The 26,827-nt window shown below is 50.6% G+C and overlaps 1 protein-coding gene across 1 annotated transcript in view; it reads left to right on the top strand.

The window, feature by feature from the left end:
- Pepd (peptidase D) overlaps positions 1–26,827 on the top strand; it is a 136,551-nt gene that overhangs the window by 92,991 nt on the left and 16,733 nt on the right. Inside the window, exons 10-11 of the mRNA XM_048448771.3 lie at positions 19,734–19,802; positions 20,887–20,964. Coding sequence (XP_048304728.1) covers positions 19,734–19,802; positions 20,887–20,964 — 147 coding nt within the window. The remainder of the gene's footprint in view (positions 1–19,733; positions 19,803–20,886; positions 20,965–26,827) is intronic.

The raw sequence follows: 26,827 nt of genomic DNA, 5'->3' as shown, positions 1-26,827 counted from the left end.
GTGCCCAGGAGACAAAGCAGGCTCAAGGTGGAGACCGTGAAGGAGGCACTGACAATATGCATTCCAGAAAGTTCCCCTCTGAGGAAAGAAAGTCCCTGTGTGATTCCTGAGATATTGAGCCTGGGACCCTCAGCAGCATTGAGTCTATGGATGACCTCAGCCAGTCTCTGAGTTTCCTGATTTGGAATCATGGCTAGAAGAAGGCCTGGGTTATATAATCTGCTATTTGTCCATAACAGTAGTCTGGAAAACAGATGGTCCTCACAGACAGCTTAAAGGTATTTCAAGGTGCTCCTGGTTGGAGGCTGTTGGTGTGCACGTGCGACCCCTTGTGGCAGCCCTGCAAAGTCATCCTGGGTCTGAGCTACACTACATAGCCTCAGGGAGGGACTCAAGGCTGGTAAGAGGGGAAAGGCTGGATGCAGGGAGTCCATTGCTCTTTGATAGGCAGCTTGATCACTCCCAAAAAGTATTCAAAGATGAAAATAGCTTCACTCGGGAAGAAAGGTAGAACCTCTCCCTGCCCTGTCAGCACAGAACATTGTAAACCAGATTGCCATAACAGCCTGTCATGCAGAAGCTCAGGCTGAGGGTCTCTCTGGGTCCCAGATGGTACTAATGTGCAGGAGGATCACGCTGGGTGGACGTGTCCCTCCTCCTTTAGGGACCTGGGGCACTCTGAAGGGACCCGTGTCATCTCCCTGTCCAGTCTTCCCGGTAGGAATGGCACTACAGCAACTGTCTGCCTGCTCTCACTGTTCTGTGAGGGAGTCTGGCGGATCACTGTTGTGGGGCGGATGCCTGCAGTGGAATTTCTGAGAATATTTTGAAGCACAAAAACCTGCTGTCTTCCAGGAAAGCTGTCCAGCTCACGGTGGCAGCTGGTGGCGGCGTTTAATGCTCAGCTGCTCGGCGCTAACTGGGGTTTTCAGCTAATCTAGTGAGGGGTGAGCAGCCACCACTCGCTCGGTAAGAACAAGCCAGGAGGGCCTGAGAAGCTGGGCCAAGGCCTTGGCCTCGTAGGAGCTAGGTGAGCCTTCTCCAGAGGCTGCCGTCTCCAGTGCTATGCTGGCCGTTAGGCATGGCCATGTGCCCACTGGACCTCAAGAGTAAGAGTACTGTCTCTGTGCTGAGTCGTCTTCGCCTGACTGGTGAGAAGTACCTCATCCCATCTTTGCAGATGCTCCCTGGACGGTTGGGGAAGTTCACCTTCACCCTCAGCACTTAGCTCCTGACCCTGTTTGCTCTTTGTCCTGTTTGTTAAGGGGACTGTGTTGTGTGGCATTGACAGACTGATCTATAATAATACCGTGTGGTGGGGTGGATGCTTCTTGTTTTTCCTGTATTTTGAAAATACGTTTCCCGGTGTGATATTGAGAAATTTTAGCTGTCAACTTTCAGACTGATCCTCTCCTGTGTAATTCACACCTCTGCTTAATCACGTTTGCACCATTGCTGTTCACACTACTGCAATACAACGGTGTGGGGGTGGGGGTGTTTTCCCGTCTTGACAGTTCTATGTAAAGATTTAAATGAATTTGCTATTTATATATGAAATTGTATTCAAGCACTAGTGCATATCGTCCAGCACATGTGCATCCACAGGGGTTTGCTTTTTGCTGTTGTCTCTGCCCTGTTGGTTTAAAACTTTACCTGTTCTAAATGTGTGTTGATTAGTCAGCAGAGAACAGCTGTTGGCAGTAACAACAAAAATCCAATTCTGTATGGCTTGGGACAGTCAAGGCTCATGTCTTGCTCACGTTACAGCCTGTAACTGGCACGTGGCTGTCCCCGGCAGTGACTCCAAGCTGCTTCTGCTTCCTGCCTCTGCCTGCTCTGAGCAGCAGGAGGAAGAGCATGGAGTACATACCTCTGCTCTTAAAGAGTCACATGTACTGGAATTTCTCTTCATATTCCTATTGGGGGGAACAGTCACATCATCTCCATTTAATAGCTGGGAGGCTTGAAGTGAGCCCAGAAAGGGAAAGAGTTAGGTGGCCAAATCTCCATCTGGGCCCATCACTGGACAGGTGGAACTTAAGGTATGCAGGGATGTATACATGTGCATGTGTGTGAGCGCACACCATTGTATGCAAAGGTTCTATTTTGATCATTATGCTTGTTAAGGCCAGTTCTTCGTGCCTTCTGTGGCCCTGTCATGTTGTGCTTTCTGAGGATCTACGGTGTGTGTGTCCTTGTGCCTTGTACGGGTGGTGTGACCCTGCCTTTAGGAACCAGTACAGAGGTCAGCTGCATGCCAGACTGGGAGCTCCATGGAGTTGGAGTGGGGCTGAGCTCAACCATGCAGGGCTTTGGTGGTGACAGGAGGGAAAGACTATCCGAGAGGGGAGAGACCATGTGAGGAAAGCCAGGGAAATTCCTGTAGAGGTGGTCATGTCCGATGTGTGAAAGCTTGCAGTGCAGGTGATCTTGGTGCTAAACAAGAGGTGAAAGTGCCTTCCTCAGCTCCCAGAGACCCCTGAGCCAAGTAGCTAGTGCCGAGAAGCCACTGAGACCTCCACCTATCACTTCCTGGGTGGAGTGGGCCAGGAGCACAGTTAAAATTGGGAGATTACCACGATGGTGTGCTGCAAGTTTGAGTTTGGGTTGGCTTCTGAGTATGGACAAGTGTGTGATGTAGATGCTTCCCACACCGACTGAGCACAACAGTTGGGAAAACAGGACTACCACAGGTAAGATTTGCTCATCCTGCAAGCCCTCCTTTATGCTTTATGAACCTTCTCAATGTTGATGTCTTGCTTGGCTCGTTCTAGTGAGGGCTTACAGGCTAAGCAGTAGCCAATTCCAAGGACATCCTGCCACACGACTCAAGAGAGAGAGGGCCCAGACCTTCATTACATATAATTGCTACTTCTGCCTTAGAGAGTGACTCCATAGGAAGCCGGAAGAGCCCTATCCCTCAGTCCCTGCCTATGAGGATAGGGTATCCTGAGCTCCCCCAAGCACTCCACAGGCCACTGAGATGGGGATTTTACACATGGAAGAAATCCTTCCACTGTCTACTGGCTTCGTGAGTAGTGTTATTAACATAAAGAAAGAATGTTTAACTTTGCATCGATAGGCAAAGAATAATTAAAATGTAATTAAAAGCATAGAATCTTCTAATTATTGGCTTTGTATAATGTGTGTTTAAAAACAAGACATCTGCAAACGCTTTCTTTTGAATACATCCAGAAACAAGAGAAGGTAGCATTTTAATTAAAAATGGATTATTTCAAAAACAGTTTAATCATCCTGTCATCAAAGGATGTAGGCCTTATTAATTAGCTATTGATATGCAGGCCTAAGTTACCAGAAATTTAAATTCCTAGGGGTTGTCTCTGGCACCCCTCTCTGGGAAGAACTTTTTCAGATTCACCCCGTGTCTTTAGGACGCCAGCAGGAGAAAGATCTGGGTCATGTGGCTCTCTCTCCTCTCGTTTATGGACAGGGAAAGATGGAGAACACCATGTGGCTCTCCCACCACTCCATCTCCTGCCTCTGTGATCTGGCATGAATTGGTACCCAAGTCCTGGTAGGTGGCGACTGCTCACTGTTGGGTTCCTCCCATCTGAACCAGGCCCAAGGCCACTATGACAAGTGCAGAATGTGCTGGAAAACACTAGCCAGGCAAGTCCTGGGCCCCACCCACACTGTGGCAGTAACATCTCCTCTTGTTCAGGGCAGCTTGAGCACGGCCCCTATCCATCATCCTAAGTGGATAAAGACTTACAGAGTGATAAATTGTATTCGTGTTGCTCACTTGGCCTGCCATGGCTAAACTAATGCTCAGGAGCCACTCAGCACCCTTAGCAGGGAGGAGACGAAGGCTCAGAAGAATGGCTCTTGCCTGCCCAGTCAGCACACTCAGCACACAACCCCATGACGGTAGAAAGGGCTCCCTCCCAACACTCACCAGTGACCCACCAGGGTCTGGCCTTGCTGGACAGCACGTCAGCCTCCCTCCTCTATAGTTCTGACTCCATCTTGACCTTTGAAGATCATGGCTGCTTCAAGGAAGCAGACACTGTTTTAGGTCTCTGGAAGCAGGCCTTGGCTGTAACTTTTATTTTCTGATGGTGGCAGGGACTTGGCCTGCTCCTTCCAGGTCGCTCCAAGCTGGCATGGCCTCCTGATGACCCACTGACCACCACTGGGCTGCCTGTAGCTCCTGAGTGACTAGACCCTTATATTTAGTCCTGTAGCTAATAGCATCTCTGGTGACTGTGTCTCTGCCTGCCTGCAAGTTAGCAATGGCTGCTTCCCCCTATGGCCCCTTCAGTACCTTCACATCTGCAGAGACATGTGGACATGGAGCCCTGAAAGAAGAACAGGATGTGCAGACTGCAGAGGGCCACCCAGGACTTAGAGCTTAAGTGACATGTGCAGACCAAGCTTCAGAAAGGCACTCATCCAAAGCAGCATTTCCTCCAAAGCATTTCTGAAACAGCTCAGGTGTTTGCATTTATAAAATAGTTTAGATTATAAGGCTGAGTAAGGAGTTGAATATCTAGAAATAACGTATCACTGGAGTCTTTCAAAATGAAACAAACACCTTGAAGGGGTTCACAAAGCAAAACACTGTCTTTCCTAAAACAGTGATTTGGGTCTGCTGCCCCTCACGCCATGGCTGGGACCTGGGGTTCCTGTTTCCTGTGGGTCCAGGATTATGGGAACACCTATCTGCTGGAACGTCTCAGGTTTCATTCCTGAGTGGAGCGGGGGAGCCTTGAAGTGTTCCCACTCTCCAGTGGAGTGAACAACCATTGGGCCTTCGTGGTGCCCTTGAACCCACAGCCTGATAAATCTGATGATTGATGCTTGGGCCAGGCTGTGTCTAGTGACCCAGTCTCATGATGCTGAATAAAGCAGATGCAGCCGTGCCAGGCGTGACTACTGCCAGCACTCTGGGCTGTGGGAGGCACCTATGCCAAGCCTCGTTAGCAGAACAGGCCATCCTCATAAGGACTTGGCACCTGCTTAGTTAATGCCCTCCACTGCCAGATTTGCTTGGAAATGACTTCAATCCCTGACATCTCTCAGCACCTTGGGTCCAAAGATCAAAAGGCCTGTTTGGCCTTTGTCCACAGGGTCCTCTCTGGCCTGCTGTCGCCTGCCAGCTGAGCCAGGCAAAGAAGCAGGCTCAGACACAGAGGTGAACTTGGAGTCTGTTGGAGTTCATCCCAAAGCTACCAGATGGAAACTTGAGAGTACTGGGAAAGGGGTCCAGACCCTAAACCCCTCTCATCTAGAACCAAACCCAGGCTTTAATTCCAAGAAGCCTCGGAGCGGAATGACCCAGCCTTGGCCATTCACAAGACACTTTCACTGTTTTAGCCAACTTCGTAGCCCTCATCTGATATTGTATTTCCTACTTCTGCTTTCTTTAAATGGAGTCTTTCCCCCTGTAAGTATTCTCTTTAAAGATTTATTTATGTGTATGTATGTGTCTGCATGGATTTGTGCAGCGCGTGTAGGCAGGTGCTGTTGAAGGCCAGAAGAGGGTGTCAAGTGGCCTGGAACTAAAATTGCAGGCAGTGAGCCACCTGATAGTCATGCTAGGGACTGAACAGGCCTTCCAAAGGCCAGAAAGTAAGCCATCTCTCCAGCCCCCTTTAAAGATTTAAAAAGCATTGTTGTTGTCGTTGTCGTTGTTGTTTTGCTGTTGTTTAAGACAGGGTTTCTCTGTGTAACTCTGGCTGCCCTGGAACTTACTTTGTAGACCAGGCTGGCCTCAGACTCAGAAATCTGCCTGCCTCTGCCTCCCCTACTGGGATTAAAGGAGTGCGCACTACCACCTGGCTAAAAGAAAACTTCATACCTGTCTTAAGTATAATTTTCCAGTATGACCAGTAATAACTTAAAATATACAGAGTAAACGTCCCTCGGGAAGAAAGTGGCTGTGGATTGGGTCAGACTGCCATCACCTTCCTCCACTGTGGAGCCTTTCTGTTTCCCAGACATCGTATGGCCTGGGTTTCTCTGGGTGATTCCTGTTCCGGCGGACATGTAATGGGTGGGGTGAGATCTTTTAGAGCCAAGAACAGTACAATTGCTGAAGTCATGGTTGTGGGATCTGGTCAGCCAGAGGTAGAGAACCATCAGCAAGCTGTACTTCCCTCCTTAGGCAGGGCCCAGAGTGCTTGTTAAGATGGATGCTCAGACCTGGAATTTTCCACCTGAGCTATGTGCTGTGGTCTTGGAGCTTCTTCCAGTGTGTACTCATGTGGCCACTGTCTTATGTATCCTGCCCCAAGTACCTGTTACTCTAAAAACCATCAAAAAAGATACTCAACAGAGTCAAAGTGTGCCAGCTGCAGGTCCCAGTGAGGGCAGGAGACAGTCCTTGCACTTAGGAACAGGCAAGTGGAGCTGTTGTGTGCTGTGTGCATCGCAGCCCCACCCCGCCTCCATCCCCTCTCCTCCCACCCCTAGTGTGTAAAGAATTCATCTTTGAACAAGATGGTGATCAGGTCAGTGTGAGGACAGTTCGAGAAAACCAAAGGGAGCTGTTACATTTGAATCTGCAGTGGGGTACTCTGGGAAGCTGTAGAACCTCTAGGAGATGGATCTGGCTGGTGGAAGTGGGTCACTTGGGGCACCTGTCTGCCCCTGACTCCTGCCTGCTCTGTCTGCCTCCTGGTCTGCACCATGTGAACAAGCCTCTACCTCACCCCCACCACCACAGACGAACCACTCTGTCCTCCCTCACTGAGATGGTGAAGCTGATCAGCCCCTCCCCTTATCTATTAGCCTCACCCTTCCCTTGTTAACCCCACTCCTTCTGTTGTTTTTGTCAGGTGTTGGTCACAGTAACATCAAGGTACCTAACCGGGCTCTGCCTCAGTCTAGCGAATTCTAGGCTGGCTGATGAAGTGAGTGGGGAAACAGCGCCCCCCCACAACACACACATAGGGATAGTTTATATAGTCACCGGGATAGGAAAGAGCAATCTTAAATATGATGCCAAAGGAAGAAGCCATAAAGAAAAAAGTCAACACCAGACCAATAAAAATGTAAATGATCTGTTCAGAAATACCATAAAGAAGATGAAAGAGCAGGGGAGAGAATGTTACATGAATGAGAGGCCAAACCACTGCCTAGAACCCTCCATATATAAATCCTATAAGGATCAATAAGAAGATGAACACCCACACTTTTCAGAAAGGAACAAACCATTCAGAAAGGAAGAAATATGAGGACTAAGCATGTTTAAATGTATCAGTTTATTGGTAAAGTACCTATGTTTTGCCTGCCAGATGCCCAGCTCTGTGGGCAGATAAGCCCCGAGGTCTGTTGCCCAGGACCTTGAGAGTCTTTTGTCAGTGTCCCAGGACCCGTTTTGCAGACCATTCCCCGAGACTAAACACCATGCATATGTTAGATCGTTCCACTGCTAGGAATTGAGCCCACGCCAGTGTAAAGGCACATGGCCAGGAGCGTCCATCGTAACCCAGGTGGAAGTAACCTAGATACCTGACAGCCTGAGGCTGGCTACATGAACTGTAGGCTGTGTGCTGCCAGCTATACTTACTCAAAGTTAGTTATTCAATCACTCTTCAAAAATCTAGCATAAACCTCGTGTGCACCAAACACTAATACAGACTCCAGGACAGACTGCAGTGAACAAAACATAAATCCAAGCCTGTGGCAGGGGAGAGAGGAAGGGAGGATGGATGGACGGACAGATGGATGGACAAGTAGGGTTAGGTGCATGAATGGATAGCATAGATAAATGGGTGGGTAGGTAGATGAGGGAAAGTGGGAGATGGGATGAAAGGATAGATAGGTGGTAAGTAGACAGACTGACAGACAGATGGTGAGTGGATATATGTATATATGTGATTATTAAAACAAGAACAAGATGCCCTTTACCCAGAGACTTAGGACTGGCCTCCCTGGGGTGAGTCTTTAGAAATGGTACCTAGAGAAGGTAAGAAATCACACTATGGGTTTCTGGGTGAGATGGACTCTCTACCGAGAGAATGGGGCCAACCTAGTGACCCAGAGGCAATATCAGGAACGAGGAAGAAATCTAAGAAAATGAGTGGAGCTAAGGCAGTGAGAAGGTGGGCTGTGAATGTTGGGCTTGAGCAAGGGAGGCCTGTGATATCCTAGGCTACTCAGGGGGACACACGGGGAGACCCGCCAGGCTGCTGTGGCCAGTGACCAGCACCAGGGAGAGGGCAGTAGCAGGGAACAGTCAGTCCTAGACACAGCATTCAGCGTAGAAACACATGGACATGTGTGCCTGACAGGGAGCAGGTTTGCTTTAGAATACTCGGTGCTCTGGGACGGGGTAGGCTGTTTCTCTGCAGACTGTCTGGGTGCAGTTCGCCTCTGTGCACAAGCGTGAAGTGGAAGAAGTCCCCAGACAGACTCAGTGCATGTGGCTACCTGGAGAACATCCTGGCCTTTCTCTATTAAAACTGAACCCAGGCAGGACCCTGTGACATGGTGCTTCTACTCCCAGATGTCAGCTCGACAGAGAGGCTACACACAAGGGCCCCGAAAGACCAGACATTTTCACAGCAGCAGCACTCAGAATGACTCAGAATGGCTGCATTATGGGGAGCAGCCTGAAAGCCCACTGCTAGAATGAAAAGATATGCTGCCTTGTACTCAGCCAATGAGACATGACCATAATGGTGGCTTTTTACAGGTGCATTTATTTTTATCTTATGTGTTTGAGTGTTTTGTCTTCGTATATCTATATATACCACATGTGTGCCTGGTGACCATGGAAGCTGGAAGAGCCTTTGGAACTGGAATTATGGATGGTTGGTTGTAAGCCACCATGTGGGTGCTAGGAACTAAAACCAGATCCTCTACAAGAACAGTCGGTCTTAATTACTGAATCATCTATCTCTCTGACCCCAGTGGTTAATTTTTTAAATGTGTGTATGTTCATGTGATATGTACTTATATGTGAACGCGGCTATACTTGTGCACTGAATGGCACAGGTCTAAGGACAGCTTTGGATATCGACCTTTGGTATGTTACTACAATATCTCTTTGTTGGTTTTGGATGTATACACTCGGCTTTCTGGCCCTTGAGTCTCCTAAGGGTCTGCCTCCACATCCTGTGTCTTCCTGTAGGAGTACTGGGATCTGGAGATACTAACTCAGGTCTTCACATTTGCATGGCAAGGAATTTTACCTACTGAGCCATCTCTCCAGTTCTTGCAGACTAGTGAAGCCCACCTCTGGGTACATCTGTGATGGCATTTTTAGAAACAGTCCGATAGCCAGGTGGTGGTGGCTCACACCTTTATTCCCAGCACTCGAGAGACAGAAGCAGGCAGATCTCTGTGAGTTCAAGGCCAGCTACAAGAGCTAGTTCCAGGATAGGCTCCAAAGCTACAGAGAAACCCTGTCTCGAAAAAAACAAAAAACAAAAACAAAAAAAAGGCAAAGAAACAGTCTGATCATGAGGGCTCCAGCCTAAAACAGTGGTTCAATCCCTTGATGGTGTCATAATGTGACACATTACTGGGAGGTGGTGAGCCTATTTGGAGAAAGTAGTCATTGGGGTAGGTCACTGGGGGATAGCATCTTGCCCTGGCCTCTTCCTATGTGTTCTTTCTCTTTCCTGTCCACAATGAAAAAGCTCCTGAGTCCTACCCCCTGCCCCTGCCATGATGTTCTGCCCAAGTCATGGGACTGAGCAACCAAAATAAGCCCTTCAGCGTTTGTCACCTGGTTAGGTTCCAGTGCTACCAAAGCAACTAATTGACAGTGACTAGGACTAATGGGCAAGAGCACCCACCACCCACACAGACCTCACGCACAGGATGCTGGATGGCAGGAGGTGGCAGCCACTAAGGAGAACATGCTGCCTGATCCTACTTAGAGCAAGCTCAGAAACCAGCAAACCCAGTTAGAAATCAGGCCTTGTGGGGAGGAGGGGCCGACCCAGGGGAAGGGACCGACCCAGGGGAAGGGGCACAGGCTGTTTATGTGGTACTGGTTCATTACACTGCCTCCTTAGGATTTGAATCCTGCCTGCTGGATGTCATGTTTCAGTAAAACAGTTGACAGCTAATTATATTTTAAAATCTGTGTTTATGAATTTTAAAAATGCCTCGAAGGGTGTTCAAAATATTTGATAGAGGTTATCTATCATTGGGTGATAAGATTATGGGGTGATTGTATTAGTGTGCATTCAAGTGTGTGTGTGTGTGTGTGTGTGTGTGTGTGTGTGTGTGTGTGTGTGTGTGTTGACAGAGTCTCACTATAAAGCCTTGTCCAGCCTAAGCTCTCTGTGTAGCCAGGCTGGCCTCAAACTCATAGAGATCTGCCTCCTGAGTGCTGGGATTAAAGGTGTATGCTGCCATGCCCAATAGTGTGTATAATTTTTAACAAGGTTTATTTTTGGTTTATGTATATGGCTGTTTTGCCTACATGCATGCTAGTGGACCTGGAGGTCAGAAGAGGGCTTCAAATCCCCCTGGAACTGAAGTTACAGCTGTGAGCTGACACATGGGTGCTGGGAACTGAACCCACGTCCTCTGGAAGAGCAACATGTACTCCTAGCCATTGAGCCATCTCTTTAGCCCCCATTGTACATAATTTGTTAAGAATGTCTTAGGGAGTTGTGTGTGTGTGTGTGTGTGTGTGTGTGTGTGTGTGTGTGTGACTCTGTCAACACACACACACACACACACACACACACAGAGAGAGAGAGAGAGAGAGAGAGAGAGAATTTATTAGTCTGCAGCCAGGGCTTTGACAATTAAAGCAACATGAACTCCAGTTTGGTTTGGTGGGTTTTTTTTTTCCTTTCAATAACTGATACGGACAAAGTCAGAAACTCAGCTTAATCAAGCATGTCGAGAATAAAGGGGACGATTTGTTAATTGAATGTCATGTTATGTCCTCAGTTATGCTTAATAGAAGATAGGCAATTTAGAATTCCCAATTATCCAATTAAAATGCTAATTATCTCATACCTTGATAAGGCCTTTCCAAGCGAGGGGAGCTGCTGCACGGTGGCTGCTCACCTTCTGTCTTCCGCCGTGACCACTGCAGCCCCTGCTGCCGCCCTCGCCTCTGGTTAGTGGGGCCTGTCCCTGGGGTTTCTGCATCCCAGCATCCTTTTTCCGAGTACCAGCTGCTACTTCCCAGCAGCCACCTGGGGCCTCTTCACCCCTGACTGGGTGGACCCATATGTCCTTGTAGACCCGTGCACAGCTGTAGAGGATTGTTGTAGCGCCCTCTGCCACTAGGATTTATGCAGCACCAGGCCCTTCCCTGCATGATCTCATCCAGTTTCCTAGAAAGGTCTGTGAAAGGTGCCCTTCCAACCCTCACAGGCTTTGGAGGCCTTCAGATCTGAAAGTCTGCACAGACGCCAAACCCAAACCCACTGGCCCGATCCTCCCATAACAGACCTCAGATTGCGAGTGTCGGGTTAATCTTCACTAACATCCTGACTGGGTTTAGAGTCACTTAGGAGGCACACCTGGAGGTGTCTGTGAGGGCATCTTCAGAGACAGTTATCCAAGGGAAGAAGACATATCCTGAATGTAGGCGGCACTGCCCCACGGGCTGGAGACCTGGATGGAAAGATTTAAAAAGGCAGCTAAATGCTGAGACTGGCTCATATGTGAGCAAGCTGTTCACACCCCTGCTGCTGTGCCTCCCCCAACTAACTGCACCTTCACATCTGAGGCAAAATAAGCCTGCCTTCCCTCCCTACTTCCTTCATTCCCTCCTTTCTCCTCCCTCTTTCCTTCCTTTCTCCTCCCTCTTTCCCTTCCTTCTTCCTTCCTTCCTCCAGCTACTGCTTTTCAGGTATTTGGTCACAGTAAAAAGAAAGGTAGCTAATGCGTGGAGGTACCCATCAGGAGCAGAAAAGTTAGGACAAGTGGCTCAGGGTGGTCTATGCAGGCCCAGGATGCCCGGGACCCATCCCCTGAGGCAAGATTGGCAGAACCTTTGTGAAATTGTCTTGACTAATACAAGGGTAGTGTTGGTGGGAGGAGGGATTGTGGACACTTGGGGAGCATCTGAAAGCAGAGAGGCTGCTAAACACAGGGATGTCATCACAGTGATTGCAGATGGGCCTTGTGACTAATGATGCCATATTGGTGCAAGTTGTGTTGGGATTCTGTCAGCCCCTCTGCTGCGACTGGTTTCACTAATAGTGCATTGCTGATTTTAGTGGAAGACTTCACGCCAGGCCCTTCTTGACAACATACTATGTGAATTCCACTTGATCATTTAAAACATACAGAGAAGCCAGGCAGTGGTGTTCTGTTTGTCCCTAGCCTTCTCTGGGTCCATCCTCTCTTGGGATCTAGGGCAGAAGAGGACAGTACCCCAGTTCACTTGTCCCAGTGTCTGTCCTGCAAAATGCCCACAGAAGACACATGCTGAAAAAGCTGGCAGTGGCACGCGGAGGCAGAGCCTGTTTGCCAGGAGCCTTCTGATGGCCCATGGTCGCCTCAGAAGAAAGGAGCATGTGGCTGTTTCCTCTCTCTGCTCCACATGTCCCTTCTGCTGACATGCTGACCAAATATCTGACCTAAACAACCTCAGGAGGAATGGTGTGTTTGGGCTGACGGGGAGTTCAGTCCACGATGGTGGCAGCATGTGGTTGAGGCTGTTCTTCAGTTCTGAGCAGAGAGAATGCCAGCACTCAGTCACCGTTTCCTTTGTCCCTTTTTATGTTGGTTGGCCCTGGAATAGGCCCAGCCACATTTAGGGAGGACCTTTTTTTTTTTCTCACAGCAAATCCTTGTGACACCAACCCTTTCCCGGAATGCAGTTAAACTGACAGTCAGGATTGACCACTGCACATATGTGACTCCTGGTCTCTGAAGACTGGAAACAGGAAATACTCCGTGTCTCTCGTGACGCATCTTAAGGCTCTTCTCTGAGGGACTGTGTCTCTCTTACCCTGAAAAGGGACTTCCAGTCACACATGGAACGAGCTTAGTTAGGTATGGTATATTAATACATAAAATCTTCTTACTTAGCAAACATCAGAGCCAGTATATAGTGTAAATGTGAATTCAAAGCAACTCAGACATAAAAAAGTTACATAAAAAAAGTCGGGCTGGTGAGCTGGCTCAGTGCGCAATGCTTGCCACTCAAACCTGATGGCCTAAGTTTGATCCTGAAATCCATTTAAAGGAGCAAAGTTGCCCTGACTCCACACACATGTGCCAGATCTCTCCTCCATCTTATACTCAGTAATAAAAAATAAATCCCAAAGCTAAAGGTGCCGCCATACCTGATGTCCTGAGTGCCACTCCTGGAACCCACAGAAGGGCACTGGCTCCTGCAAGTTGCCCTCTGACCTACGCACACACACAAGAAGTGAGTTAATGTGTTTAAGATGTTAAGTAACTCGGTGCTAAAACATTTATATACGACACCATTGTTTGACACACCCTCCAAAAAAATACCTTAAGATACCCTACACTTCCCTCTCCTCCCTGTTTTTACATGGCTCTGGATCAGCCATGCCAGAGGTCACCATGAAGGGCCAGGAAGCCATTATGTGAGCATGGATCCTGAAGCTGTGTGAAAGCAAACATTTGCCTTCTCTGTGATAGCCTGTGCAGGACCGGTGTGGCAGGGCTGATGCAGGAATGGTGTGGATCTCTGCAGGTTTTGTTTGGTTTTCAAGAAAGAGCCAAGGGCCAGGCATGGTTGTGCGTGTCTCTAATTCCTGAACTCACTCAGGAGACAGAGGTATATGGATTTCTGTGAGTTCAAGGCCAGTATGTTCCAGTCAGGACTATATAGTGAGGGGGAATGTGTGTGTACATGCGTGCACACGCGCCAAGGTCTGTTTTCTCAAAGGCCCCCACAGACTCTTTCTGTTTCCTCTAGCTTGTGGACACCTCTTAAGACCTCTGAACAGTGGCCACAGAAGGAATGGTCTGTTCATGGTGCTCATTGTTTGTCAGTCACCAAGCCACATATTCTAAGGATTAAGTAAGGGTGGCAGGGCAAGGGTTGGTGTTGAAGTCCTGAGGTCCGCGGGGCCCAGCTTGAGGAATGATGTGGTCGGAGACACCTTCCTTAGCGGCCTCTGCTGACCTCGAAGGCTGCAGCCACGGAGCTTGCAATGCCAAGGCTTAGCTGACTTTTGTTAGCAGGGCAGGCCTTCTACTGTTATCTCAAGCAATTAGTGCATCTTATTGAACTGCTTATCATTATGTATTTATTAGATGATAAACCTTCACAGGCCAGAGCTGGGCTGCACGCCCAGGAGCCCTCCCAAGGACACAGAGGCAGGCCCAGCAATGCTGTCCCTGGGGTGTGGTTCCTACAGACGTGGGCCTGAGTATTTGCCGCGTTTGCCCCATTAGTCATCTCCAGGCACTGACAAATGGTCCTGCCCCACTCTGTCACTGCAGTAACTCCATCCACCTTGTTATTCATTGTGCAGATTCTCCCAGGTTACCTGAGGTTCTCATTTATGCCTGGATACAGTGCAGCTTTTACCCGAGCCTGGCTTGGGAAAAAATTTATGGCAAGGGTGTTGGAGAAATGGCCAAGAGCCTCAGCAGCCCAGGCAGTAGGGATGTGTGGAAGGCTGCGTGACCAGGACATTGGCAGCTCCTTTGCCTTCAGAAAGTCCCTGGGTGGGAATCCCTAGTGCCTAGTCACATACCTGACTTGGTCACTGCCTTTTGCTATGAGGAAGCACCATGACCATGGCAACTCTTATAAGAGAAAACATTTGAGGTTTATTCCATTATCATCTTGGTGGAAAGCATGGTGGCGTGCAGGCAGGTGCTAGAGCGGTAGCTGAGAGCCACATCCTGACCTGTAGGAAGAGAGAGACTGGGCCTGGCTTAGGCTTTTAAAACCTCAGAGCCCACCCCCAGTGACACACTTCCTCTAACAACTCCACACCTCCTAATCAAACAGTACTCCCTGATGACTAAGCATTCAAATATGAGCCTGTGGGGGCCATTCCCATTCAAGCCACCATGGTGCCCAGTCTCGATGCTTCCAGGTGAGCCAAGGGAGCAGGATTAGCAGTGGAGCCTAGCATCATGCCTGTGCCGTGGGCAAATCACAGATCTACAGAAAGAACTGTCTGGGGAGACTGGTCATTGCCAGTTCTTTATAAAATCTACCCATTCACTTTCCATGCTCTGTTTAAGTATTGATTATGTTCCATGTGTGTAAGGTCTTGGGCATTGTTTCTAGAAATTCTTGGGTTGGGGAGGGTTTGTTGTGTCTGAAAATTTTGTATGGAGGGGGCATGATGGGTGTGTGAGTTCATAGTTGGGGGCATGATAGGTGTGTTCGTCCATAATGGTAGGGTGCATCATGGGTGTGTGAATCCGTAATAGTGGTGTGGTGTGTCATGGGTGTGTAAGTCTATAGTGGTGAGGTGTGATGGGTGTGTGAGCCTGTAGTAGTGGGGGTGGGGCATGAAGGGTGTGTGAGTTCATAGTGTTGTGGGGGGTGATATGTATGTGATGTGTGTGAACATCACAGATGCATACTTGGCCTGTGCTGAGTATTCATGCAGTATCTAGAATATGTGTAGAATGTGTGGTGAGTGTCTGTGAGGCGTGTGTGTGTCATGTGTGAGTGATGTGTGACGTGCATGTGTGAGAACTGAACTGTGGTTTGTATATGGTTATGTGATATGTGTGACACACTGTGTATGGCATGTGTATAACTTGGTGTAAAAGCCTGTGCTGTGGGTGTGTATGTAGTGTGTGAGTATGATGCGTATGACATGCTGCGGGCCTGGGGTGGCACATATGTGACTTGTGTATATGTAAGGCCTGTGCTGTGGCAGTATCTGTAGTCTTTGGCTGGCCCCCTTGAGGCTGTGGCCATCCAGTTTGGATGCAGTGTGCCCTCCTGCTAGCAACTCCAGTATGGCTGTTTTGTTCATTCCTGCTTGGGGGTTTTTAAACCCTGAAGATCATTCCCATTTGAACAGGGAAACCCAGGGCACATGAACCTGTGTGTATAAACCCTGAGATATGTGTGCCCTTGTGTAGTCCAACAGGCTTTCTAGCTGCTTGCTTTTTTACAGAGTTGCCTCAAGTCCTGTGTGTGTGTGTGTGTGTGTGTGTGTGTGTGTGTGTGTGTGTGTGTGTGACCATGCAGGGCCCTAGCTCTGTGTGCATACAACCTCTCGGTTCTAAGCCTCTGCCTCTCATTTTCCCATATGGATTCTAGATCCCCAGGCTGACTCTGGCCTCTGCTCCTTTCTCTCTTGCATTCTGCTCTGCGTGTTGTATTCCATGCTGCACCTCTGTGTATGAGAGACAGGAGGGTTTCTGGCTGCAACTCTCCATCAATTCACATACTGTAGTTCCAGAGGGGCAGCTAGCTGGTAGCCTGTAGCTAATTGTGACCATGGGCTTGGGTACTCAGCAGTTGGCCTTTCCATTACTGGCTTACTCCATCTTCCATAGTGCTGCAGAGGGCTCCTTTAGAAGTATCCTGGCTACTGATGTGGGGTCAGGCCGCTCTGCTAGCCCGGCCCATGCTCGCTCATCCCAGCGCTGCCTGCTGAGCTCAGACCAACCTGTACAGAGCCTCGCACTGCCTCCGTGTGACAGCTGTGGCTCAGTTGAAAGCATTTGATCCTCTGCTCTTCCCCTTTTAAAGATCAGAAACATGGCATTACCTCTTCACGCCCCTGCATCACCCTTGCTTTCCTTAGAACTTGGGTACCCTTACACGTCCACAGCCCAGGCTAGAAGCCTGCAGAAAACTGGCCCATTTAATTCACTTATTATGACCTCAAAGCATCCGTGTGTCCTTGGATGCTTCTATCCTCTATCAGGAAAAAAATCAAAACATCAAGGGCTTGGGAATGGTTTGGTGGTGAAGTGCTGGCCTAACTTGTATAAGGCTGGGTCTTGATTAGCTGCCTGTCCTATGGCTGTGACAGAATAGGGAGGGAGACTTTGCTTCGGCTCATGGTTCAGAGACTATCAGCCCATTGTGGCAGAAAAGGCTTGGCTACAAGAACTGCTCTGGCTATGGCCCAGGGAGACTCAAGCGGTGTCTGTCTCATCTCCAAGGATCAGCGTGTGGACTCAGAGTGGAGCGGGCTACCTGAGGGGCCCGCTCCCAGTTACCCTGTCAACCAGCAGGCTCCATGTTCCAAAGGTCCCACAGCCTCCCCAAATTCCAGCAGCAGCTAGCCAGCAGCTGTCCAGACAACCATTTAAAGCAGAACATGCCATTGTCCAGTGTGAAGAAGACCAGGCTTTGGGGTGGATTTTCTGCATGGGTGACTCTAGTCCCTAGAGTTCCTGCTTATGGGAATATGGAATCATGCATGTGGCTGGAAGGTGGCCCGTGTCAGACTGAGTTTCCCTTGCCTGTTAGCCACTTCTACGGACCATTCCCTGTACTGGACATTGCCTTTTTCTTCCACGGAAGTCAAGGATACAAGCAACGTTTGTCTCTGCTGAGATCAGGCCCCAGGCAAAGGTGCCCAACCCACTCCAAGCTCCATCCTGGTAGAATATGTTTGCCACCTGTATAAGCCAATGGCATGGCTGTCTCCCTGCCTCACTGAAGCCAGACAATCACAGTAGCACCTGTGGTCATGTGCAGGGCACCTGTCTGCACCTCCGTGAACATGGCCATGTAGTCCCCTGATGTTTTGTGAAAGGACCATCTCTCCAAAAGCTGAGGGAGCTCTGAGGCTCCATGGGGTAGCTTAGAGGCTTCCTGTGTAGAGAGGGAGCTGTTTCAGAGGCTGCCTGTCCATCAAGGGATTTGTAGAGGGAGGCTGCCTGCTGGGGTGGTGGGAGAACCCCAGGGATGTGCCTAGCTAGCTCAGGCCAGACTCAGCTCTCTGGTTTAGGTCTGACTGCTCTCATAGCCCATGTCTCCCATTGTGAATATGAGACCAGCTAAGGAAGGAGTGGGTATCCCGCCACCCACACACACACAGCTCCTGAATCCTTCGCGTTGAGGAAACATCTTACTTGTAAGGCACCCAGTTATCCTGGAAGGTTTGCGGGCAAGTCTGGAAGCTGATCGAATCCAGGGAAACTGTTTCTGCATAACAAGTACTTAATACCCAGTCATAACAATTATACATAATTTGTGTTTACAGCGCCTAGAAGATTAAACTCCTCCGTGCAGACACTTTCCAAAACAGGCCTAGAACGTGCAGGGCAGGCAGGGCTGCCACTCAGCATGCCCACAGGCTGCCTTTGGTACTCTGCAGATGGCATAGGCAGGATACAACCTACGCCTTCTCAGAGCAGGGTTGAGCCAGGGCCCAGCTGGGAACATACGCTGGAGCCTCTAGGATGGAGTGAAGGCGGTTCCCCATCACCACCCCTTACCAGCTACAGTCTACAGAGACTGGGCATGTTGTGTTCCAATGCTGAGATCCAAGGCATTCAGGAGGGATGGGGCCTGATGCATTCTAAAGCTGTGGTCAATGCAACCTCCCTGGGGTCCAGCTTTTTCTCTTAAAAAAAAAAAAAGGATTATTTTTGTCAGGCCCCTTTAATCCCAACACTCAGGAGGTAGCAGTAGATCTTTATGAGTTCAATTCAAGGCCAGCCTGGTCTAGAGTTCTAGACCAGCCAGAGCTTCAGAGTGAGGTATTGTCAAAAAGGGGTGTATGTGATTCTTTTTAAAAAGGTTTGCTTATTTTTATTTTACACATTTGAATATTTTGCCTGCCTGCCTGCATGTATGTATGTGCACCACATGCATGCCTGGTGCCCATGGAGGTCAGAAGGTGTCAGATCTCCTGAAGCTGAGGCTGCAGGCAGCTGTGAGCCTTCTGGTGTGGATGCTGGAAACCAAACTTCAAAAGAGTGCTCGCTTTTGAACGCTGAGCCCTCTCTCCAGCCCTCGCGGTCTTCTGTTTGCCACTTTTGTTTGCTTGCTTATTTAGGTTTCGATTCTTTAAGACAGGATTTTGATATGTATCCCAAGCTTATCTTGAACTCATAGCAGTCTTCTGCCTCAGTGTCCCAAGGGCTGGGATTACGGGTGTGTACCTTCTGATATGACCTGTCTGGTCCATCAGTGTCTGAAGAGCCTCCTCCAAGTCTGCCCAGGAGTCCCAGTGTGAGGAGAGAGCTCGCTGCTCCTCTTTCAACATGGATACTCTCATTGCTGAACCTTCTTGAAGGCTGGACCACCTCCTACCCTCCTTGTCGCTCTTTCAGATTGCGCAATATTATAATGATCCCCCACTCTTCCAAAGACACCCCTTGTCACTGGGGTCAGGGCCCATCTGTCCCTTCAGTCCTTGCTGCTGGGCCTCCCTGCTTGAGATGCGAGCATGTCTCTAAACCCAGCTGGCTTATTGCTTTCTCAAGCAAGGAGATGTGGAACCTGCCCCCAAGACCTGGCCCTCATCACCTTCCTGGAGATTGCCCTACTTGCCCACTTAACCAGCCCTGCCACCCCGTCTGCGTAGCACTCTCTTGGCAGCCCAGGATAACACTGGGTCATGTTGCTCCTCGGCCATGCACCAGTCACAGATTCACAGGGATCTCCTCCAGCCCTGTAGAACTGTGTCCCTCGTCCTAGCTTGTCTCCCAAGGCTCCAGTGCTCGTCTTGCCCTCCTGTTATGCCCACCTTCTTTCCTGGTGACACTCTGACCTTCATAGTTCTATGGCCCAGGGCTGGCCCTGTGCTCACGCTCACTGGGGAATTCCAGCCTGCTCAGGGGCATAGCAGAAGCAGATCTGCATTTGAATATGAAGACCATTCAGACCCCAGTAACATCCCTGTCTCTCCCCACAGCCTGTTCCAGCACTACTGTTACTCTCGGGGCGGCATGCGCCACACCTCTTACACCTGTATCTGCTGCAGGTAAGTCTTGGGCCTCATGGGAGGGCAGGCAGCAGGGGACACTACATCCTCCCAAACTCTGCTTAGCTCAGGGGCACTTGCTTACTGCTCTGCCCACCCGAGAGCCCAGAACTCTCCTTGCCCTCTACTGCTGGCATCCCGTGCTCTGTCACAGATATGCACAGGTAACATAGACAAACAGGCCAGCCTTTACGTAGCATGTAGCAAATATGCTTGTACAGTGGGGGGAAAACATTAATAGAGCTGTGTCAATACAGGGATTGAGTCATTTTCTAAGAGTATGCATGGTTGGGGGCAGATGTTGGGCTCTGGGTGGGTGTCTATGTGGCACGTTGAGGCTGTGCATATATGCTCCCACGTACATACATGGCAGAACTAACCATGGCCGTAGGGGCAGCCATTGACTCTGACAGCACTGATGTGGTCTCCTGGGGGTACTCACAGCTGTGTAAATGGCTGGTTGCAGGTGCCATTCTGAGTGTGACTGCATGGGCACATCATAACTGTGTGTCTGGGGCTGACCCTAGCTGGCCTCCCAAACTCCATCCCTCCTGCCTGGTCCCTGCTCAGCCTGGACAGAGGTGGGCGGCTCTCACTGATGTGAGCATCCTCACACATGAATAATACATCCAAACATCTCTGTCCTTGGAAATGTTCTCCTCTGGCGGATAAGGAGAAAAATCATTATTTCTACTTTATGATTCCCGAGACTCCCGAATGGGGCCATAAATATTACACCCAGGTGGGGTTTTCCCCTTAGGACAGATCTATAAGTTCTTCCTAATGGCATTACTCATTAGGGTAGCTCCATGGACCAGGGAACAAGGAGCCACTAGCTTCCTGTCTCCCTGGTCCTGGATAGGACCCCTAAGAGGCTCCTGAGACAGCCAGGACCCCTCCATGAAACCTCCCAGCCATTAGCCCTTCTCCGGGCCCGTAAGCCTCTGCTCTTTGTGTATGCTGCCCATACCCCCAGAAAGCAGCTGTCAGACCCAAGGAGCTGCTCCCGGCTGTGGGCCTGGTCCAGCCTCCAGGTCCTGCTGGGTGACAGTGGGCTCTTAACTCCCTCCATGGCTCTTTGCAGTGGTGAGAACGCAGCCGTGCTGCACTATGGCCACGCCGGGGCTCCCAATGACCGGACGATCAAGGATGGAGATATGTGGTAAGTGAGGCTGCGCTGCTGTCATCCTGCTGTGCACATGTCCACCTGGGTCAGCCAAAGGCCTCTGGGCTCCTGTCCCAAGAGGGTTGGATACAGCAAAGCTCTGGGCCTGCTTTCAGCCCAGGCTTCTCTGCTGTAGATGTTAGCCTGCTTGCTCCCTTCCCCAGGCCTGAGGCCTGCACCCTAAAAGTAAACACCATGAAGCATAGGGCCATCAAGATTCCCTGTGGTATCCTGTGGAGCTAAGAAGGGGCTGGGAAGCAGGGGTGCTTTTTGACTATCCCTAGCCCCTTTCCAACCTTTGAGCTCCTGGTGTTTGGAGCTCCCCGTTCTGAAACCTGTTATCCCCGGCCACCCAGCTCCTTGTCGTCTGCAGCCATTGCTTCAGCTGGACTGCCACCCTTGGGCTTGGAGGGGTCTGCACTCACTGATACAGCTGTTCCTTAGTCACTCCATGATCCCAGCCAGACATTGGCCAGGGCAGCTTCAAGCCACACTGGACTCCTAAGAGCCCCTCTACCTTGGCCTTCAGATGTGCTGTGATCATCAACTGACCAAAGGGTTACCATCTTGCCTGGTTCTTAGATGTCCATTTTGTGTGAGGGTCTAGCTAAAGCTAGCCAATTTAGAGCAATCTTCCTGCCTCTGGCTCCCTGATGCTAGGATTATAGGCATAAACCACCAGGCCTGGTTGGTTCTTAGCTGTTGTTCAGTCTGTTGTTCAAAGCTGGGCTCCTAGGCAGCGCCGCAGTGTAGCTGGCTGGACCATCGGCTTCCTTCTCAGCCACCTGCGGCACTCATTCCCTGTGGTGACTGCTCACTGTGGCTTTGGCCCTGCTGCAGGGAGTGGAAAACTGCTCCACAGAGTTCCCAGCCCATGTCTACTAAGGACGGACAGATAACTAGCATGCATGGACAGACCGATAACCACTGAGAAAGACAGCATGCTCTGAATAGTCACTACCATGCAACCACTCAATCCCAGGGTCCACACCAGCACATGATTGCCAGTCTGTCTACCAGGGTCAGCCACTAGGTAAGACATTCTGGTTCAAGCTGTTTAGCTCTCTATAAGGAAAGCTTCTCTCTGAGCCTCTGTTTACCCATCTGTGAGTGGAGATAACATACACATCTTGGGACTCCCTATGATAATGACAGAAAGGGCACATAAGGAACAAAGAGGCTGCAAATGGCCTCTTCCTGGGGAGCCAGCAAGAGATGAGGCAGGAAAGGCCCTCAAGACCAGTCTTTAGGACTGCTGGCCATTGCCACTCCATCTGCTCCGTGACTACAGCAGGACCTCAGTCAGTGTCAGTCTGCCTGAAGGCTGCTCAGAGCCCTTGGAATCATGGGCCTTAGAGCCCTGTGCAGTGGGCGCAATTGGGCCCTGGCTGGAGCTGGAGTGACTGAGGTTCAGCAGGGTGCTGGGCTCACAAGTGGTGTCACAGGGACTGGGGACAGGGGTGGCTGCCTCAGACTTGGCTCAGTTGGAGATGCATAGAACGGGCCCTCCCTCCCCTCTAGGCCTTGGTGGAGCCAGTGGCAGCAGGAGAGGCCACCTGGTCCCTTCAGGCAGGCACTATGATGGCCCCAAGCTCCCTGACCTCCTCTATTCCTCACCCACACCTCCTGACATTTCTGAGTACCTAGGGCCTTGGGCATGTTTGGCAAACAGTCTAGCATTGAACCATGCCCAGCCCAGCCCTCTTTTCATTTGGTTGGTTGGTTGCTTGGTTGTTTTGGCTTTTTGAAACAGAGTTTCTCTGCACTTTGGATCCTGTCCTGGAACTAGCTCACGCAGACCAGGCTGGTCTTGAACTCACAGAGATCCACCTGCCTCTGCCTCCCAAGTACTGGGATTAAAGGCCCGCGCCACCACTGCCTAACTCAATTGTTATTTTGAGACAGAGTCTTACTAAGTTTCCAGGCAGGACTTAAAGTTTCAATCCTCCTGCCTCAGCCTCCAAAGAGCTTGACACTTTGGCCTGTATCACAAGCCCCCAGCGCCTAAGAGTCTTTCTGATGATCTTTAGCTCTGGCCTGTTCTGGTTAGGACTAGGGAAAAGGACACTTAAACCCAACCCCAGGGCAGAGACTGAGGCCAGCCACATCAGCAGGTCCCCACCATCCTGGGGGAGTTCTGGCAGTCTGGAGCCCCCTTGGCCATGAGTTTGGCTCTTCTTGAGTTCCACACACCCCAGAGGAAACACCTACTTCTACTCTCTCTGTCCAAATAGGGGATCTTGCCCTGTGAAAACGCCAGCCCTACCTGCATTCCTGGGGATCCCAGAGGTGGATAGGGGCCAGTCAGGATACTTGTGCCCCATAGGCCTCTATATGACCCAACTGCTGTGACCTCAGTCCTCATGGGCAGCATGTGGCACCTGTGCCTCTGGATACAGCTGCTAACAGGAGTAAGCTGAGGAACCCCGTGGATGTTCATGCCAAACTCAAATTGGTGATTTTGTTTTTCTAGTGCTAACTTTGAAATGTAGCCAGTGGAATCATTATGAGTTTATTATAGTCAATTTATTATGCAGCATTTAGAACATGTTTTGTTGATTACTGCTACTGCCAGATTGCTGGCGGCATTTATAATCCATTGTTTTATTGAAATTGATCTGCCAAGCACCTAGTGCGTTTGGTAAATAATAAATCACACTGTTATCCCAACATAAAGCCACAGCCCTTCATCATAAGGTAGGGGACCAGAATATGTGTCTAGAATGGAGTCTGTCCCAAAGCTGAGTGCCACCTGAGACAGGGCATGTGTTCCAGGCATTGAGCACACTGGACTCTACCAAGCTTTTGACATGAAAGATAATTTAACAGTAATAGGGCTGTTTGGGGAGTCAGAGCTCGTCCAGAGCAGTGAGGAGAGAAGATGCTGAGTGACAGTCAGACCTTCAAGTCTCTTTCAGTAGTCCCAGCAGTGAGTACACCCACACTTCTCAGCACATGCCCACATAAGTGCACCAGGAGCCGTGTTGTATGATCCTTAGCACAGAGGCTCCCTGCTCCCACCGCAATTTTTCAATCCATATATGGGGTCTTAGAGCACTACCTCCAAGGAGTCGGGTGCTGGTGAATGCCGAAACCAAACTGCAAAGCCAGACAGGCTGGACATCTCCCTGCTTTCTGTGTCTCCGAAGAGCATTTTCCAGCCCAGGGCCAGGGCAGAGCACAGATCAGGCCTCCTTTATTCAGGCAACTACTTTTTTAAAACAGCTGAACTAGGATCTCACACTGTAGCCCAGGCTGGCCCTGATGTATAGCAGTGTCTTGGCCTCCCAAGTGCTCGGATTGCAGGCATGCACCACTGTTGCCTGCTCGTGTTAACCTTAGGTGGGGCTGAAAGCCAGCTAAGGCCACTTCCAGCCACTATGGGCCACAGTCCTGACCTGTGAGGTCTAGATGTTGCCCAGGCTGGTCTGTGCTGTATATCAAACTTGTCAGCCAAGTCCTGCAGGTCATCCCACATCCTAGCCAGTACTCCCAGGCCCCACACCCAGCTGCTCTGTGTGGATCCCAGGGAAGGAGTGGGGACATGTATGGCTTCAGATGTCTGGGCCTCTCTCAGTTCAGAGCCAGGAGGCCTGTGCAGAGCCTGTGGCTGTTGAGCCTCTTCGAGTTTTCCCGTTGGCTCCCGGAGCACCTTCTGGCTGTGTCCCTGGAGTCCCCTGAACCCGCTGGTCAGGTCACTGTCCTGCAGGAAACATCAGCTGCATCTTGTTTCCTTCTTCAAGGCAAGCAGGCAGGGCTTTGACGACAGGGCTTGCCAAGTGTGGCGGTCTTGTTAGTCGATGCTTCCAGCATGTTCATATAAAGAGTAGTGTTGAATAAGGTCACCGGAGGCCCTTCCTGAGTGGGCGGCCACAGAAGATGCTTCCCACTGCATCTAGCTCCAAGCAGGTGGCTGTGAGCACATCTAGAGAAACAGGGAAGTCACTGGCTCTGGGTAAGGAGTGGTCCTTAAATACCCCTCTGAGCCGGCTCACAGACAGATAAGCGCTGCACCTGGGTCAACAGGAAAACCACCATCCATGCCTAAGTCCACCGGGAAGAGGGTATCCCAGATTGGGTCATTCTTGTACAAGACTCTCCAGCCTAACTGTTCACCCCACATGACAGAGGATGTGTCCCCAGTGGGGGTTCTGATTCAGGAAGTCGATGGGGCATGCCTCCTCAGCTGCCTGCCAGCCTATAATAAGAGGGGAAGCTAGGTGCCGTGACTCCTCTGCAAACCTATCAGAGTTCAGGTGCACGTGTGCTCCAGATCCGGGTCTCCCAAGTACAGGTGGTGGCTTACAGATGGTGTGCAAGGCTTCCCAGCACTGACCAGAAGAGGGCAGTGTAGCCTCAGGACTTGGCCAGCCCTCTCTGGGTTGTGGTTTGCTGTGCTGCCCTGGGGTGTGGGAGGTGGGCCTGCAGCCCAGCTAGGGACAGGCCTGTCCCTAACCTTGCACTTAGCATCTTGCCAGTGCACCCTCCCACTCCACCCCTGCTGTGGCCTCCGGCTTCATCTGTCTCCCTGCTCTGATAATGGCCATGTATGGAGGTCACTAAAACCCAGAGAAATGAGGGTGGTTTCATCCCAGAACGGTTAGTACTTAAAGGTACCCAGAACTGTGCTGCTGGCCCTCTGTCTGGGTCACAGCTGGAGCCTGGGTGGCATCCAGGCTGACTCACATAGCTGTTGCCATCTCAGGTTTACCAATCCTTACCCCTGGGCTGCAGATATCAAGGGCCTTAGCAGACCCCACTTGAGCCCTGCACTGGGATAAGATGGTTGTGCCTATTCTGCTTGTGTGTCTGGCTGCCAGGTGTGGCCCCTAAGCAGGTGAGTCTGTGCCCAAGGCTCTTCTCCTGCTGCAGAAGGCATGGAGTAAGGGCTGAGAGTGGCTCCACGCTCCATGTTATCTGTGCCTAGGATTCCAGTAGGCTTTAGAGACTGTCATCCACAGCTAGCTCCCTGCTGTAGGCTCATTTCATATCCCTTCACCAGCCTTGCTAGTTCTAAAGGGACGCTTGGTGGCCACTAGGGGGCCTCATCCAGAGCATTTCATAGGGAAGATATACCAGCCTTTGGGGCAAGTGATCTCTCCTGCAAACATAGCCCCCATAGCCAGCTGTCTGTCCAGATGAGTTGGCCAAGGCTTTCCATATCCCATTGCTGGAGACCATTAGCCTTCTAACCAGGGCTCATATTTGCAGATATGCCTCCTGGCCATAAGCAGATGCCCTCCCCACGTGCTTCCTGTCCCTTCTGTTTAGTTTGTCACTACTTTGTGACCGCACCCACTCCATTGACGTCACAACCCATGGTTTAAAAAGCGCTAGTCTAGACAGCCCGAGTGCTCACAGACATCACAAGACACTGGTCACCAAAAAAGTGAAATGAAGCATGTGCCGTCTGCGTGATGATGACTGCTGCCCCCCTCCCAGCAGCCACTGACCTGGTGCTTGTCTCCACCCCCCCCCCCCACACACACACACAGCAGCCACTGTCCTGGTGCTGCCTCCCCAACAGCAGTCACTGCCCTGGTGCTGCCTCCCCAACAGCAGCCACTGCCCTGGTGCTGGCCCTCCACACACCCTCCACACACACACACACACACACACACACACACACACACACATACACACACACACACACACACACACAGCAGCCACTGCCCTGGTGCTGACCCTCCACTCCCACAGTAGCCACTGCCCTGATGCTGGCCCTTCTCACACACACACACACACACCCCACAGCAGCCACTGCCCTGGTGCTGCCCCCCCCCCAACAGCAGCCACCACCTTGGTGCCCAACCCTGGGCCCAGAAGGCTGAGGCAGGCAGCAGCTGGTCAAGGCTACAGG

This window comes from Myodes glareolus, chromosome 1 (assembly GCF_982192425.1).
Source record: "Myodes glareolus chromosome 1, mMyoGla1.1, whole genome shotgun sequence".
In the NCBI taxonomy this organism is placed as follows: Eukaryota; Metazoa; Chordata; class Mammalia; order Rodentia; family Cricetidae; genus Myodes; species Myodes glareolus.
The sequence above is the reverse complement of the archived record's forward strand: the minus strand, read 5'-3'. Positions and strand labels throughout refer to the sequence as shown.